Source organism: Platichthys flesus, chromosome 19, assembly GCF_949316205.1.
Source record: "Platichthys flesus chromosome 19, fPlaFle2.1, whole genome shotgun sequence".
Classification (NCBI taxonomy): domain Eukaryota; kingdom Metazoa; phylum Chordata; class Actinopteri; order Pleuronectiformes; family Pleuronectidae; genus Platichthys; species Platichthys flesus.
In genome coordinates this window covers 1,237,727-1,252,441 of record NC_084963.1, presented here as the reverse complement: position 1 = coordinate 1,252,441, position 14,715 = coordinate 1,237,727, and the positions used below count along the sequence as shown (strand labels likewise).

The following is a 14,715-nucleotide window of genomic DNA, read 5'->3' as shown; positions in this document are numbered from 1 at the left end:
GAATAACCTCTGTCCTCATCATTATGGTCCTGTCTGTCGCTCTCTGTATTTCTTTCTTTTTGGCAGCTCACCTGTCTCTCTCTATCTGTGTCTCTCTCTCTGTGTCTCTCTCTCTGTGTCTCTCTCTCTTTTTGGCAGCTCAACTGTCTCTCTCTCTCTCTCTCTCTCTCTCTCTCTCTCTCTCTCTCTGTCTGTCTCCTCCACTGTCGCATTCACCGCCAGGATCACTATTAAGCAGGTGAGACCAGCGTACTGCACCAATCTGTGTCCTTGTGTTGACTCTCAGTCGCAGTTTCTGGCAGAGAGGAGGGGGCGGGGTGAGAGTGAAGAGCGTCATGCTCACGGTAATAAGACCGGAAGTGAGGTGATAAAGTCAAATAAAAGTCTTTATTCACGCTGTTTGAATATTAAATTAAACATTTGTTCTTTTTCTATCAGGGTTTGTTATATCATTTGTAACCGTTAATCGCTCAGTGTGAATTTTTAAAGAACCTTAAGAGAGTAAAAACAATATAAATACACAATTATAATAATTTTAAAATAATAATATTTATTATTATAATCATATATTTGTTGGTGAAGATTGGAATCAAAAACAAACGTTGCTGTTTAGAATATAAATTAGATCAAGGTCCGGTTGATAAAGGTCTCAGTTGTCAATCATCAGATTTAAATCATCAAATAACTAATTAAAACCAAACTGATCAGAAACACTTTTTAAAGTTTGTCCACGTACCATCTGGGACACGTTAGATAATACACGGTTTAATTACTTCCGCATTGGCTTCAGTTTTCGGACTCGGAGTGACGTCATTTATAGAAACTGTGTTTGCAGCACTACTCCTCAGTCTCAGCTCATTCGTCAGCACTTTTATTGTGAAAGTGTTGACCGGACGTCTGGGTCTTGCTTCCGCGTTTTGACGCTCCGGGTTAATTCTGGTTCCTGTGAAGTGGATCCGGACTCAGTGTGGACGGACCGAACCCGCCTCTGCCCCTCGGACCCCCGCGTGTCCCTGAAGCCCACCGACGGTAAGACACAGAACCAAGCGCGCTCCCGTGCGCTCGGCCGCCGCTCGGCCGCAGGTAAACAACGCGCTGAGCGCTCGTTTTGTCTGTTGCGTTCTCCCGCCGACGGTTTGTTGCTGCGGGGGAGGGGCGGGGGGAGCAGACAGCCGCGGCTCCGGCTGCTCTGCGTGTCCGGGCTGTGTCTACCTGCTCCGGGGAAGCGAGTCGGACACTGTCCCCTGTTGTCCGCGGGTCCGAGACCCCGACCCGCCCCCCTCTACACGACCTGCAGCTGGACACAACAGTGGGTAGTTTTAAGAAGGGACAACATGGCTGACACTGCATAGCCTGCAGGTTCGTCTGTGCAGAGGATGACAGAACATTTATTAATTATATTTAAACCTGGTGGTGTTCAAACCAGCAACCTCAGGTTCTGGCACAAGGAACGAGGCAGTGGGAGTTAAACGCGTCATGTTCTACTCGGGGTTGGTTTGATGAAACCTGATGATGTGTAAAACCGCCTCTGATGAATTCGAGTTCAGCTTTAATTTGTTTAAATGTAAAACCTTTTGACAGATGACCTGCTTCGTGCTCCTCATAACCACGCCCCCAAGGGGTGAGGTCAAGGGTCACAGTGGAGCTGCAGGTTCACTGCTGATGTCACAGGTGAGAATCTTCTTGGGATTTACCTTCAGTTCTTCAGTTCTTCAGTTCTGAGTCACGAGGAGAACCGAGTCGGCTGGAACCCAACGCTCGGTCAGGTTCTCGGTTCTGAACCGAGACTGAAGCAGCTGCAGTTTGTGTGTCTGTCCCTGACACTGAAACACAATCTGCCCGATAGCGTGACCGACCCTGAACAGCGTTTCTATCACAACACTCTGATGTCGGATTAATGCAGAACCAGTTTCAACAGGAAACTGTTGCAAGGTAACACAAAAGTTATCAAAATAAAAGATTCTGGCCGTGACCCATAGGGGGCTCTGTAGATATCCGTCTCCCTCTCAACAATAAACTGAAACAGGTGAAAGTTGAGAGTTTGATTCTTTACTCTACATAAAATCAACTGAGAAGAATCAGTGTGTGGCTGCAGGGGGCGCTGCTGCTCAGTAGAAGGTACATAGTGTTGCTTTAATACTTTAATGTAAATACTCCAGAGTTTCCCTTTATTCAAATCCAGAAACACTGGCTCCTTGTTTAACATGTTTGAAAACACGTGAGCTTCATGTGCTCGGAGCTGAGGTACAGCTGCTTGACTCCACGTGATGGGATCCAGATGTTCTGGAGCAAACTGAGGGAACCCTTCAGTGTGGGAGACCTTACAGGACCAGTACAGAGAGAGTGTGTGTGCGTGTGCATGTGCTTGTGTGTGTGTGTGGTACTAGACTCCTCCTCTCTGGTCCCAGTTATTACAGTAACCCGGACTGGGAGACGTTTGGTCGTACTGGCCGGCGCCGCTCGGCCCCTCACGGGAAGGAAATCACGACCAGCTGCTGCAGAACGTCTCGGGTGTTTCTGTCGTTGATTTTCCTCCGCAGGTAACGAGCAGGAAATCCAGTAAACCCAGTAAACCCAGTAAACCCTTGACAGCATAAATCTAGATAAACGGGCAGATCCAGGAGTTTAATTTCCGTTTCTCCCACACGGTGACATCATGCGTTTGTCTTGGCAGAGTAAAGTTCTTCTAGTTCTGAAATGTAATTCATGGAGACATTTCGCTGTTGGTCTTTGCGACTGTGTCCTCGTGTCCATGCTGGTCAGTAATGAATGAAATGAACCAGTGGAGTTTCCTGGTTTGAAATGTGTCTTCACATCAGGTGCCGGGTGGATGTGGTTCCAGACGTGTGATGTCACAGAATAATCCAAACAGTCGGAGCGTTGCTTTTCCCAGAAACTCGTCTCGTGCTTATTTTTGTTTAGTTTCATAATTAGTAATCATCTGTGTGGTTATGTTGTTGAGTTGTGGTTTAGCAGATGAAGGTCCGGAGCAGTGACGGGGACACAAACCAGTCAGAGGGTCGGATGTGTTACACAACACCAGCAGACAGATAATACACTGCAGGCTCCACTGATCAATAATTGAAGTCTCATGTTTGGGACATGAAACCTTTTGATCTGAAGCTGCTCCTCCACAAACATCTACATCTACATCTACTCTCATGTTTAGGAGCTCAGTTTGATCCTTCGCTGCTTTATGAGTTTTAAAGAAGAGGAATTCAGTCAGTTTGACAAAGACCGAGACTTTGGAACCAACTTAGAGTGAGCATGTCCTGTTTGCCACTGTGTGTAGTTACACCTACACCCAACAGGTGGCAGCAGGGGGCGCTCCATGAATCAAGACTGAAACAAAACAAAACTTTATTAATTCTATTAAGAAATCTATCGTTTAATCTCGTTTCACTGTGGTTTTCAGTCACAGTGAAATCAAACATAATTGTGTTGTTTTGTTTCCGGATCAATCATCTCACAGTTTTGTTGGTTTGTGTTTTACTGTCACAGGTTTGATTCCGGTTTGGAGCGCAGACGTGAAGTCTGAGTCCTGAACACAGACGACGTCTCTTTCCTGAAAACCTGAGCGTGAGTCAAACAGTAAACAGTTGTTGTCCTGGTTCCGCTGGTGACCTGTGATTGGTTGTTGTTTAATGTTTGTGCGTCCTCTCGGCAGGTGACCTGTTGTGCGTCTGGGCAGCCTGGCTGCCTCCCTGCATCTAGATGAATGAAGAACACTCCGGGACTCAGAGACACAGCTGATACAGGTCAGAGGTCAACGCTCACTTGCAGTTCATTTAGTTTCTCTGTCTGATCAGAGGTCTGCAGCTGAACGTGCTTTTAGTTTCCGTTCGACCCTGATGACAAACAGACGGGTGGACGCTGGAGGAGGAGAAACTGATCCAGGATCTGTAGGAAACTGACCAGTGTTTTATTTTTGCAGTGTTGGATGAATGTTGTGTGATTTGTTTTTCTCCTCAGGGCATGAAGGTGTTTCTGTAAATATGATGAAGAAGAAGAATCCTCACAAGTGAGTGGAGACGTGTGTCAGTTCACTGAGTGTGGCTCAAATAACTTTATCTACTGGAAACATGAGATCAGACACAAAGAGGATGTTTCTGTTTCCTCGTGAGAGAATCAAACATGTCCCTGTGCAGGAAACACAAGAGCAGCCTGAGTCCGACCACCAACGCTCTGTCGCAGCCTCAACGCAGCCTGGTGGGCAGCCGGATCCAACACGTGTGGAAGGAGGGGGGGGGCCACGTGGTCTGGAAGGGAACGGTGCTGGACCAGGTAATCATCAGAGTCCACGGAGCCTCGGGAGCTTCACACATGTGGTTCTCATCTGAATGTGTTTGCACCAGGTGCCAGTGAACCCGTCGCTCTACCTGATCAAGTACGATGGCTTCGACTGTGTTTACGGTCTGGAGCTGCACAAGGACGAGAGGATCCAGGGGCTGGAGGTGCTTCCTGACCGGCTGGGTGAGGGTGCACAACACACAGCGTCCTCACAACCACGCCCACATGTGGACCAGCTGCTTTAATGTTCTTTACCTCCGCAGCTAAATCCCGTGTGACAGACGCCAGCCTGGCAGACACCATGATAGGGAAAGCGGTGGAGCACATGTTTGAGACGGAGGAGGGTCCGAAGGAGGAGTGGCGGGGGATGGTTCTGGCCCGAGCTCCCATCGTGACCACCTGGTTCTACATCACCTACGAGAAGGAGCCCGTCCTCTACATGTATCAGCTGCTGGACGATTACAAAGCAGGAGATCTGCGCATCATGCCCGAATCCAGTGAGTGAAGATTCATATGAATCCAGCATCTTTGTCTCAGCGACCCCTGGTGGCTGGAGGGTTGTGTTTTCAACCAATTTCCCCCAAATGTTCCTTTAAATCTCTCTGAAATTCGGAGTTATCTTTGTTTTCCTCTGTTTTGACTCATTAATATCAGCGGAGACGTTTCTTGTTTTGCGTCTCTCTGCAGACGACAGCGTCCCGACGGAGCGGGAGCCCGGGGAGGTGGTGGACAGCCTGGTGGGCAAACAGGTCGAGTACGCCAAAGAGGACGGCGGCAAGCGAACCGGCATGGTCATTCACCAGGTGGAGGCCAAGCCCTCCGTGTACTTCATCAAGTTTGACGACGACTTTCTCATTTACGTCTACGACCTGGTCAAGACCTCGTAAAACCTGACGTTGACATCTGGAGTGGGACCGTAGAACAAAATGAAAAGGTTGCTGCAGAAGAACAAAGGACAGATGCTCAGTGAAGGTGAAGCCTCATCTACGACCGTCTGTGACTCTTAAAATGGACAAAATTAAATTGGCCTTGGATTTATGTTACTCTCCCAAAGTCTTTGAAAGAAGGAAATCTGTCTGGAAATTCAGTTTTAATCCCGTATTTCAGTTGAAGATGAAACGAGGCGTTTTAGAAACTCACATTCTGAACAAAGATTTGCTGACAACTTAAAATCTGTTTCATCCCCTGAACCTCAAAAGAGAATCCTTCTTAGTGTCTGGTTTCATCCAGTGAGCTGCAGAGGAAGATCTCCGGTGTGGCTGACGTGTGATTAATGAGCAGAACTAATGATCATAACACGGAAAAGTTTGACAAAGAAACAAGACCGATCGTGACCCCAGAATAAGAGGAGACTCCCAGAGAGGATGAAAAGTCTGGAGGTGAAAGAAAGACGAGAAGGAGGCGATTCTTGGTCCATTAAAGCAAAAGCAAGAAAAAAACTCACAATTAGTCAAAATTAGTGAAAACAACCTTAGAAATAGATATAACTCATAAATATGACTCGACAATTTCTGTAAAACTGAGATTCATGAGACAAGAAACCAAGAGAGTTGTTTAATTATTCTGAACCCTGTATACGAGTGTGAGTTGATTAATTATTAAAATAATAATAATCATTATCATCATGGATGAAACATGACACTTTTGCCATTTCTGAAAGAAGAGTCTTTAAAAAAGATCCAAAAAGGAACCAGAGAGTTTGAGCCGAGTGGGATTCTATTGTTTTTCTATTGTACAGAAGCAAAACAGAGTTTCATGACATCTTGTGCTTATTGTCCCGGCTCCACTTCACCAACATGAAGCTCAACAGATCAAACTCAATCTGTCTCTCATCTTAAACCCTGTCGTGAAGTCCTGTGATGTTGAGGACGATCGGACTTTCTGGTGATTTCACTGAAGCCTTTGGACTCGTGTCTTTTTCTAGAAGGTCGGTGAAGGATTGAAAAGGACGGAGTGTCCTCTGCACCTTGTTGTAATGTTTGGGTAAAATCTGCATTTCTGTGGGTTCCTCTTCTTCTGACGTCAAAACGGATTCAAGGAGCTGGAAACTGGTTTAATGCACCTTTAGAAACTGGAGGATGAGGAGAAGAGTCCCTGGACAGCTCATGACTTTTGACGTCGCTGGAATTTACCAGAAAAAACGACCTCATTCAGTTCAGTTTTCAGACTTCAGTTTACTACGATCGGTCGAGAAGAGAATGTTACTGAAAGGAAAGCATCAGTTTGTATTTACACACAAACCAAAAGGTCGTGGACTCCTTGTGGCGTAGATCCCACATCCTCCTGGTCGACTGAAGGAACCAGACGTTTCCCTCAGACGTCTGTTCTGCAGCACGTCGGCAGTCGGAGGAAACTGTCGGTTGTGTCTGGTAATGAAGAGGTTAAGACGAAGTGAAGGTTTAAATTTACTTTCGATTTGCTTTGATTTGATCGAGACTGAATGTTTTTCATAAACCTGCGTTCTGTTCAAAGCTTCACGTTTAAAAGATTTAATTTTATTATCGTGAAAGAACATTTGGAAGCTGATGTCATTTTCCTCCCAAATATTTCTACATTGGGGTAAAAAGGAAACCAGTAAAGACCAGTGACTGTAAATAAAGATGGACGACACTTCTCCACTTCCTCCTGTTTAGGTTTCGAACGCTGCCGTCTCCAACTGGTGACGTTATGTAAATGTCCCGTCCATACACCTGCTCGACCAATCAGGAGTCAGAACCTGTTTATTCATGTGTTTCTGATCAGTTTGGTTTTAATTAGTTAATTGATCATATGAAAACAGACTGAGACGTCTTGATTGACAGCTTAGACTGACTCCTGATTGGTCAGGTGCATGTATGGGTGGGACCTAGATAATACAGCTCTACTTCCTGATCACCACTTCACAGACTCGGACTCTGAATGTTCAAAGCTGTCCAGGATGTTTTGGCTTAATTTCCCGATAGTGGGAGGAAATGCAGATGGGTCCCCCATCTTTAATTAGTCTGTGCTCTCAACCAATCAGATGTCTGCACTGCTCAGAACCCAGCTGTTTCTGTCAAACCTTCAGTCTTTGTGCTTCCTGTGATGTCGTTAGTTGCTGAGGCAGATTCCAGCTCTTATTGTAACTGCACTAAAAAACTGAGGTCTGCAGGTTTCTGATCATCTGATCCAGGATCAGTTCAGTAAGGAGTCGTCCCGAAGCTTCGAGTCACAGCGAGTCACGTCCAGTTCATTTTAATATTCAAATACAAACGGTTATTATTATTGTTGTTGTTGGAATGACCTCGGCCTTCTGTCATCCTTCTGCCTTGTAATGTTTGTTTTTGTATGTTTTAAATGTATGTTAATAATTTTTAATGTTAATGGAAAACCTGACGTCTTGCGTCTTCTTTCCAAACATCTTCACAAGTCTGACATCAGCCAGCAGGACGGGTCTGCTGCTCTGCTCAAAGGCACTGAGGCAACATGCAGCGGTAGATTGAGTAAATGATGGAGTCGTTTGTCAGAAGTCAAACTAAGTCTTCGTCTTCTCAGGACGAGTCAGCAGGAACAATTCTTTAACATTTCTCTACTCACTTTTAAATACTTTGAAATGTATAAAAACCTTCACATCAACTTTATCTTCTGATTTGTTTTTAGTCCGAGCTCCGGTGACAGACCTGTTGATCTGTTCGTGTGTTGGAGGCGGAAACTTTACACAGAAGACAAAGAAAACGTTTAGTTCATAACGATCACGAGCGTAGTTCCAGTTGGACTTTAATGCCTCAGCACAAAACAACAACCAAAAGACAAATGAGAGACAAATAAATAATCGTAAGTAAAACGCAGGAAGCATGAAACTGAGTCGTCTGAAGACACGGAGCCGATCAGAAACCAGGATGATCGACTTCCCGGTTGATAAACATCTCGGCCGTGACTTTGGTTTCCATTCACACAGAAAGACGAGTTCCACCACGTCTGGAACCTGCTGCTCTTTTCGTTTTTTGCTTCATAAAGAAAAACAGCTTCAGCAACAAATGAGACGATGACACAGAAGTTTGTCCGTTTTTGTTTTGTCATCTTTAGGTGTTTTCACAATCGTCTCCTCTTTCCTGCATCTTATTAATAACTAATACTTTATCCAGCTCCTCTCTGTCTCTTATCTTTCCATCCATCTCCCATCTATAAGCAAATTTAAATTTAAAAACTTTGGATTTTCTTACTTCTGATGGAACCAGGCAAACAGCTCCCCCTATCTGCAGTCTTCTGTAATACAAGATGCTCAATACGTCAAAGTTCTATTGGATCTCATCTGAATTCAAAATGTCACCGTTCTTAAAAAAATACACTCTGACCCGGGTTTATTCATCAGGAAGGAAAAATATGCAAATACTTTTCATTGGCTTTACTCATCAGGCTTTGAAGTGACTCAGTAGAGCAGCAGGAGGAGCTAGCAGGAGGTGCGAGGAGGAGGCGGCCATTAACAAGGGCACTTTTTACTGTCGGTCACCAGGCACCATGTTGACGTTATGTTTAACCCCTGGACATGATTAACATCTGCTTCTCAACAACTCAGGCACTGAAGCTCATCCGTCCACTTTCACCAGAACAGTTACAGATACAAAGTTTAAAAGATGAAAAATAAAAATTAAAGAAAGAGCATTGTGTATAAAAACCCTCAAATTTCTCAGGTGCAGTTTATTCCACTTCTGCTTCGCGAGGTCGCTATGAAAATATCTCTTGCTATATAAACAGGCAGAGTTGATGTTTCTGTACAAGCGTTTGTCCACACAGCGCGGGGCGCGGTGTGTGTGTGCGTCGGCACTGAGGCAGGTGTGTGTGTCACTGACAGACCCGGCAGCCGTCAGTCGTCAACGAACGTCAGGCGGCCCGGGCCCTCGTTCTTCATCCAGCGGCGATACCTCTTCATCCTCGGGTCTGTGGCCATCTTCACCTTCATCTCCTCCTCCTGGTCCTTCCTGTGCAGCTGGAGGAGACACACGCACACCGGTCACAGAGCATCCAGAGGAAACGTGCAGAGAGGAGAAGAAAGAAAGAATTCAAAGTCACGAACCTCGTAGTTCTCCTTGATCCAGAGCTGCTTCTCCATGAAGCTCTGACTGGTGTTTTCATCCAGGCTGTCGAACTGAGACTGGGACATCTTCATGTGTCTCCTGGGAGGGAAAGCAGAGCGAGCTGTGAGACGAGCCGTCACAGAGGGGACGCGACCACCTGAACCTTTCTAATGGCAACTGACCTGATCAGGTAGAGCTTCTCCTCCTCGCCGTACTCCTCCCTGCAGATGGTGAAGCGGTAAACCCAGGAGGCGTACCAGGTCAGGTAGGTGGTCAGGTAGTAGGGGAAGAGCACGATCTGACACAGCAGGATGTCCGACAGGTTGGGCTTCTGGTAGCCCCCCTTGATGTCGATCTTGGTTTTGATGATGTCCCGGATCACCTCCTCCTCCTGCTCGCGGATCTCCTCCTTGGAGCGGCGGTTCTTGCCCTTCTCCTTGGTGCGGTTGAGGAGGCCCTGCTGCCGGGCGATCTCCGTGGCCTGGATCCGGTACTTGGGCACCGTCACCAGGTAGTTGATGGCCTCGTTGTAGCTGCTGTGCCAGCTGTAGAACTGCAGGAGAGACGGAGGCTGGTTACCTGACGGGGTCACGACTGGAGATCACGACTGGGACACGAGTCTACGTCTTCACCCTGAGACCCGTCCACTCGCTGGGTCTGAGGGTGAAGCTCCGAGCCGTGGTCCTACCTGGAAGATGGAGATGGCACAGATGGTGACCAGGATGACGATCCTGACGTCCACCTTGGGTGTGAGCTGCCGCCGGTAGTAGGTGTAGTAGTGCTGGTAATACTCCTCAGGGTGGTCCAGCATGTAGTCGTAGTCCCGCCGAGTCTCTTCATCCTGCACACACACAGACACACAGACACACAGACACACACACACAAGGAAATGAACACTTATTCTCTTGGCTTTGCTGTTTCCACATTTTAAAATGAATGAGTGTTTCCCTGTCCTGAAAATGTTAATAATCCACTATGTGTAAATTGATTGGCAGGTTATTGGTTCTCTTGCTTTTATCTGTAAAACACTGAGTAACATTGTTTAAGAAACGTTGAAAGATCAATTGATTGATTGATTGATTGATCAGAGAGATTATAAAATGCAAACATAAGAATACCCTCAGTTAATAATGAATTATTATTTCATATAGAAAACTGCTTGTAAGTAACTTTACTGGTAAGTACCACCTGTACCACAGCATATGAGTCACTGGTCCAGTTATGACACGAACACGTTTCATTAGTTCCTTCATGTTTAACATCAGAGTTTCAACAGAGAAACAAAATGTTATAAACATGAAGGAAACTTCCTGTTATATGAATTTCACCGGATGTAAAGAACCTGAAGATCAAACTTCTCAGTTTCACAGTTTGATCTTATTTCTGTTCTGGATCATGAACATGAACAAGTGGAACGTTCTCTCCGACCTTTAACGTCTCGTAGGCGGTCACGATGAGCAGGAACCTCCGCTGAGCGGACTCCTTGGTCTCCCCCTCCAGGCCCGGCTCCTCCACCCTGAACCGGTCCGGGTGGTACCGGCGGGCCAGCTGCCGGTACGCCCGGGCGATCTCCAGCTTGGCGGCCTCCCGGGAGACGCCGAGCACATCGTAGCAGTCCTCGGTACCGCAGTAGAGCCCCTCCACCAGGCCCGCGGCCCCGGGCAGCGAACACACGGACAACAGCAGCACCGCCAGCCGCCACCAGCACCGCGCGGTCCGGGGAGAACCGGGGAACCCGCCGCCGAGCCTCGGCTCCGGGGAAGCAGCCATGTCTGTCCGCCAGGCGGCCCTGTCGCACACTGACGTCGTGTCTGGCTCGCAAAGATGACGTGTCATCGAAGATCGTAGAGGAACAGAGATGAGGAGGCTCAGAGGGTTTTCTCCACCGAACCACGTGCTCCTGCTTTATTTATTATTCTCTTCTCGGTTTGTTGAAGAGAATATTTTATGACATCATAAAATGTTATAATGAAACAAGAGGCAGCTAGAGAGTCACAACATACTTATTATATCGATCTGTTGATAGAGTGATTTACTCCCGAGTAAGGCCTCTGTCTTACACTTACAATCTTTGAGACCGAGACAGGATGATGACGTGCCACATAGGCAGCGCCTCCGTTCCGCCCCCTGGTGGTTGTTTAAAGTCCTGACACAGAGTCAGAGGCTCCAGCCAATAGGAACATTCCGTTAGCTAACCAAGGAGCCAGGTTCTGATAGAGCCTGAGAAAACCCCTGCTCACACACACACACACACAAACAAACACACACACACTGACACACACACACACACACATACACACACAAACACACTCTGAGCATGTGCAGTATGTGAAAGTGAATCATAAACAGAACAGGAAAGATTATTTGTTTTTTATAGTATTTATTGATCAATTTAACAAAATGTCTGATAGTTTTCTCGTGACAGTGTGACTCAAGGTTTCATATGAAATTCAGATAAACAGAAATCGTTCTCACAGATTGATTATTAAATCACAAACAGAGAGGAAACAAATCCGATCTGTTAACTCAACAGCGACCTGACGAGAGTTCATGTGATCATGTCTGACTTTATAATCTGCATCGCTGACCAATCAACAGAGAGCTCACACGTCAGCTGACATCCAAAAGTGATGACTGAGCAGGTTGAGAAGGAGGAAGTATAAGAATAAATACAAAGACTGAACTAAGATGAGAGATAACTTGTGTCTTAGTGGTGAGGAGATAATGAGTGGATTAACATGTTTGTATGATTCCTTGGTCACGTGCACGTTCAGGCCGTGCACTGATGAGCACGTGGAGCCGATCTAACTCAAGTGGCAGCGATTGTCTTCTTTCTTTGCGATCTTCGGGAAACGTTCTTTATAGTTTGGAATCTTCTTGACGAGCTCGATGACCTGCTTGTTGTTCTGGAGCTTGTTGTTGAACGCGTGAAAACCCAAACCGCACATTTCAGCGAGTCCCTTGAGGTCAGGATGTGTTTGAACGTGACTGAGCAGATCTCCCTTCAGGTCGTCTCTGTGGGTCAGCAGCAGGATGGTCTCCACCCTGATCCTCCAGCCCAGCTTCTCCTCCAGCTTAGGTAAGATCCCTCTCTCTCCGTCGGTGAAGCGGCCCAGCTGCACCACCAGCAGCACCACACCCCACCCTGGCTTACAGTACCTCCTACACTCCTCTAGGTGGGCCTCAGGGTTTCTGAGGTCCTCGCAGAAGAAGTCCGGAGTATCCACCAGTCTCACCGAGACCCCGAACAGCTTGTTCATGACTCTGACGTCACAGTTGTTGGTGACGGGGATGGAGCTCGCCTCGGATCTAAATGGATTTATGTCCTGCTTGGACCTGCCAGTATACAGGATGGTGTTTGCAGATGAACTCTTTCCGGTCCCAGTGAGTCCCAGTAGCACGATGTTAAAAACGTTGTCTGGGACTGAGAGGACGCTGGGACCTGAAGACACAGTCCAGAAAACGTGTCAGTATTTTTAACTGAGGTAAAAACATGTCATTTAGATGATGCTTCTGTCCAAGAGGCTTACATTTTTAGAACACTCAGCATTCATGAGGGGCCATTTAGGGGTTCAGTATCTTGCCAAGGACACTTAGGCATGCTGATAAGAAAGAGTGGGATTCGAACCGGCAAACTTCTTGTTGCAGACCACCCACTCTACCCCCTAGGCCACACTCTCCCCAGATTAACATACTAAGATTATCGAATCACGACAAAGTAATAGAGCCAAAATAGAGATTTTGAGAAAATAATCTTAAATTTCCTCTCAATAAAATCAAGGATACTTGTAAGAAAAAGTTTGAATCATAATTTAATTGTATTTATAATATTAATAGAAATATAGTCTTAATTTTACCAAAGTAATTAAGTTATATTTAAAGAGAAAAAACTAAATTACGAATCATTTTTTCCATTAAGACATTTATATAAATATTTATAGTTTGACATTTTTCATATTAAATCATGATTTATTCTCATAATTTCATTTAAAAACAAATCAATAAATTACAACGTTATTCCCGAACTCTCAACATCATTTTTCTTGGCTCTAATACTGCGTCATAGCAAAGATCTGATTAAACTCTTGTATTTTGTTGTGTTACATACTTATTGGAGCTGCTGTAGCAAAGTAGCGCTGCAACGTGGCCGGACCGGTTTCGTCAGGATCTGTGAAGATGAAACATTCAAACTTCACTGAGGAACTTTCCTGGTTCTTTGAAACAACACACACATTCTTACTTATTAAACTTCGGCCTCACCTCCACTCCCACAGCTGTGGTTGGCTCTGAAACAAATGTCATAATTATTGGAAACAGATCGATAGATGAGAAAAGTCCCATCCTGCTTTTCAGGAGGTCTGATGCAGAAACCTTCAGACCTCCTGAGGAGCACGCCCCAGCAGGAGGATGGGACCCTGTGGTCTCTACACACAGTGAACAAGCAGAACAACTCGTATTGTTGTGATCAAGATTCTACCTTCTCTTCTCAATGGCTGCCCTTCTTCGTACCACAACAACTTGGCTGTAGTCTTTGTACTGGTACACGAATGGGTGACCCCTCTGACACCACTTCCTGCACTGAGTGGGCAGATCGTCGGTGCGGACCACGAGCAGAACGTTGAACTTCTCCTTCAGGTGAGCGAGTGCCTGTAAACGTTCGAGGTCTGGCAACATGACGACTAAGTGCTTCGTGATCTGTTCTCCGAAGACGTCCTGAAGTTTAGAGATTTGACCAACGACCTTTTCCTCTCGGGCATTTTCAGGATCTATGACCAGTATGAACAGATCGAGGCCCGGGTGGGAAAGAGCCATGAAGTCAATGATCCGCTGGTCCGGGTTCAGACATTCTGCATCAAAGAAGTCCGGTGTGTTGATGACCCTGACTGAGATGTTCTCTCCCACCACCAGGGGGTCGGACTCTGAGTTAAAGTATCTCTGATCGTTGAGGATCAAATTTCCAATGACGTTCTTGATCTGAATTTTCTTTCCAAGCAGAGCGATGGTTAACTTCTCAGGATACGCTGTGGGGAGAAGAAGCACTGATGGGTTCCAGGAGGAAGTTATTATTAATACTGATGCACTGATGACGTAATTTACACCCCCTCCCCCCACCCCCCCATACATGCACTAGAACACAAATTAAACAATACAAGTGGCTGCTCTCCGTTTACCTTGATAGAGAATTAACAGCGTTCAACAAAGTTAATGCAAAGATGAGTAACAACACAATCAAATAACAAAGATGTCAGTAGGACGTCACATGTCTGGAAACAGGTTAATATCAAGTGATGTAATACTGTTCATTAATTCAGTGTGTTGTCGTGTTGTGTTTGGCAGCAGATGGCGAGCGGAGCGCTCACAGGTGAAACTTCCCTGAAACGTGTTGCGCTCC

The 14,715-nt window shown here is 46.1% G+C and overlaps 3 protein-coding genes across 3 annotated transcripts; 1 reads left to right on the top strand and 2 right to left on the bottom strand.

Moving 5' to 3' along the window:
• The first annotated feature begins 895 nt into the window (after window positions 1-895).
• LOC133974765 (spindlin-1) lies at window positions 896-7,884 on the top strand. The gene is made up of 8 exons (XM_062412483.1): window positions 896-1,029; window positions 3,502-3,579; window positions 3,668-3,758; window positions 3,973-4,021; window positions 4,149-4,284; window positions 4,356-4,473; window positions 4,554-4,787; window positions 4,978-7,884. The coding sequence occupies exons 3-8, from the start codon at window positions 3,719-3,721 to the stop codon at window positions 5,175-5,177; spliced, it is 777 nt and encodes a 258-aa protein (XP_062268467.1). The 5' UTR covers window positions 896-1,029; window positions 3,502-3,579; window positions 3,668-3,718; the 3' UTR covers window positions 5,178-7,884.
• A 118-nt stretch (window positions 7,885-8,002) lies between these two features.
• Window positions 8,003-11,125, bottom strand: dnajc25 (DnaJ (Hsp40) homolog, subfamily C, member 25). The gene is made up of 5 exons (XM_062412482.1): window positions 10,752-11,125; window positions 10,012-10,164; window positions 9,506-9,876; window positions 9,323-9,422; window positions 8,003-9,235 (listed from the first exon to the last, which is right to left on the bottom strand). Exons 1-5 carry the CDS (start codon window positions 11,091-11,093, stop codon window positions 9,113-9,115), a joined length of 1,089 nt encoding a protein of 362 aa, XP_062268466.1. The 5' UTR covers window positions 11,094-11,125; the 3' UTR covers window positions 8,003-9,112.
• A 622-nt stretch (window positions 11,126-11,747) lies between these two features.
• Window positions 11,748-14,339, bottom strand: LOC133975245 (GTPase IMAP family member 5-like). The gene is made up of 4 exons (XM_062413152.1): window positions 13,801-14,339; window positions 13,584-13,609; window positions 13,432-13,491; window positions 11,748-12,765 (listed from the first exon to the last, which is right to left on the bottom strand). Exons 1-4 carry the CDS (start codon window positions 14,133-14,135, stop codon window positions 12,128-12,130), a joined length of 1,059 nt encoding a protein of 352 aa, XP_062269136.1. The 5' UTR covers window positions 14,136-14,339; the 3' UTR covers window positions 11,748-12,127.
• Window positions 14,340-14,715: the final 376 nt, after the last annotated feature.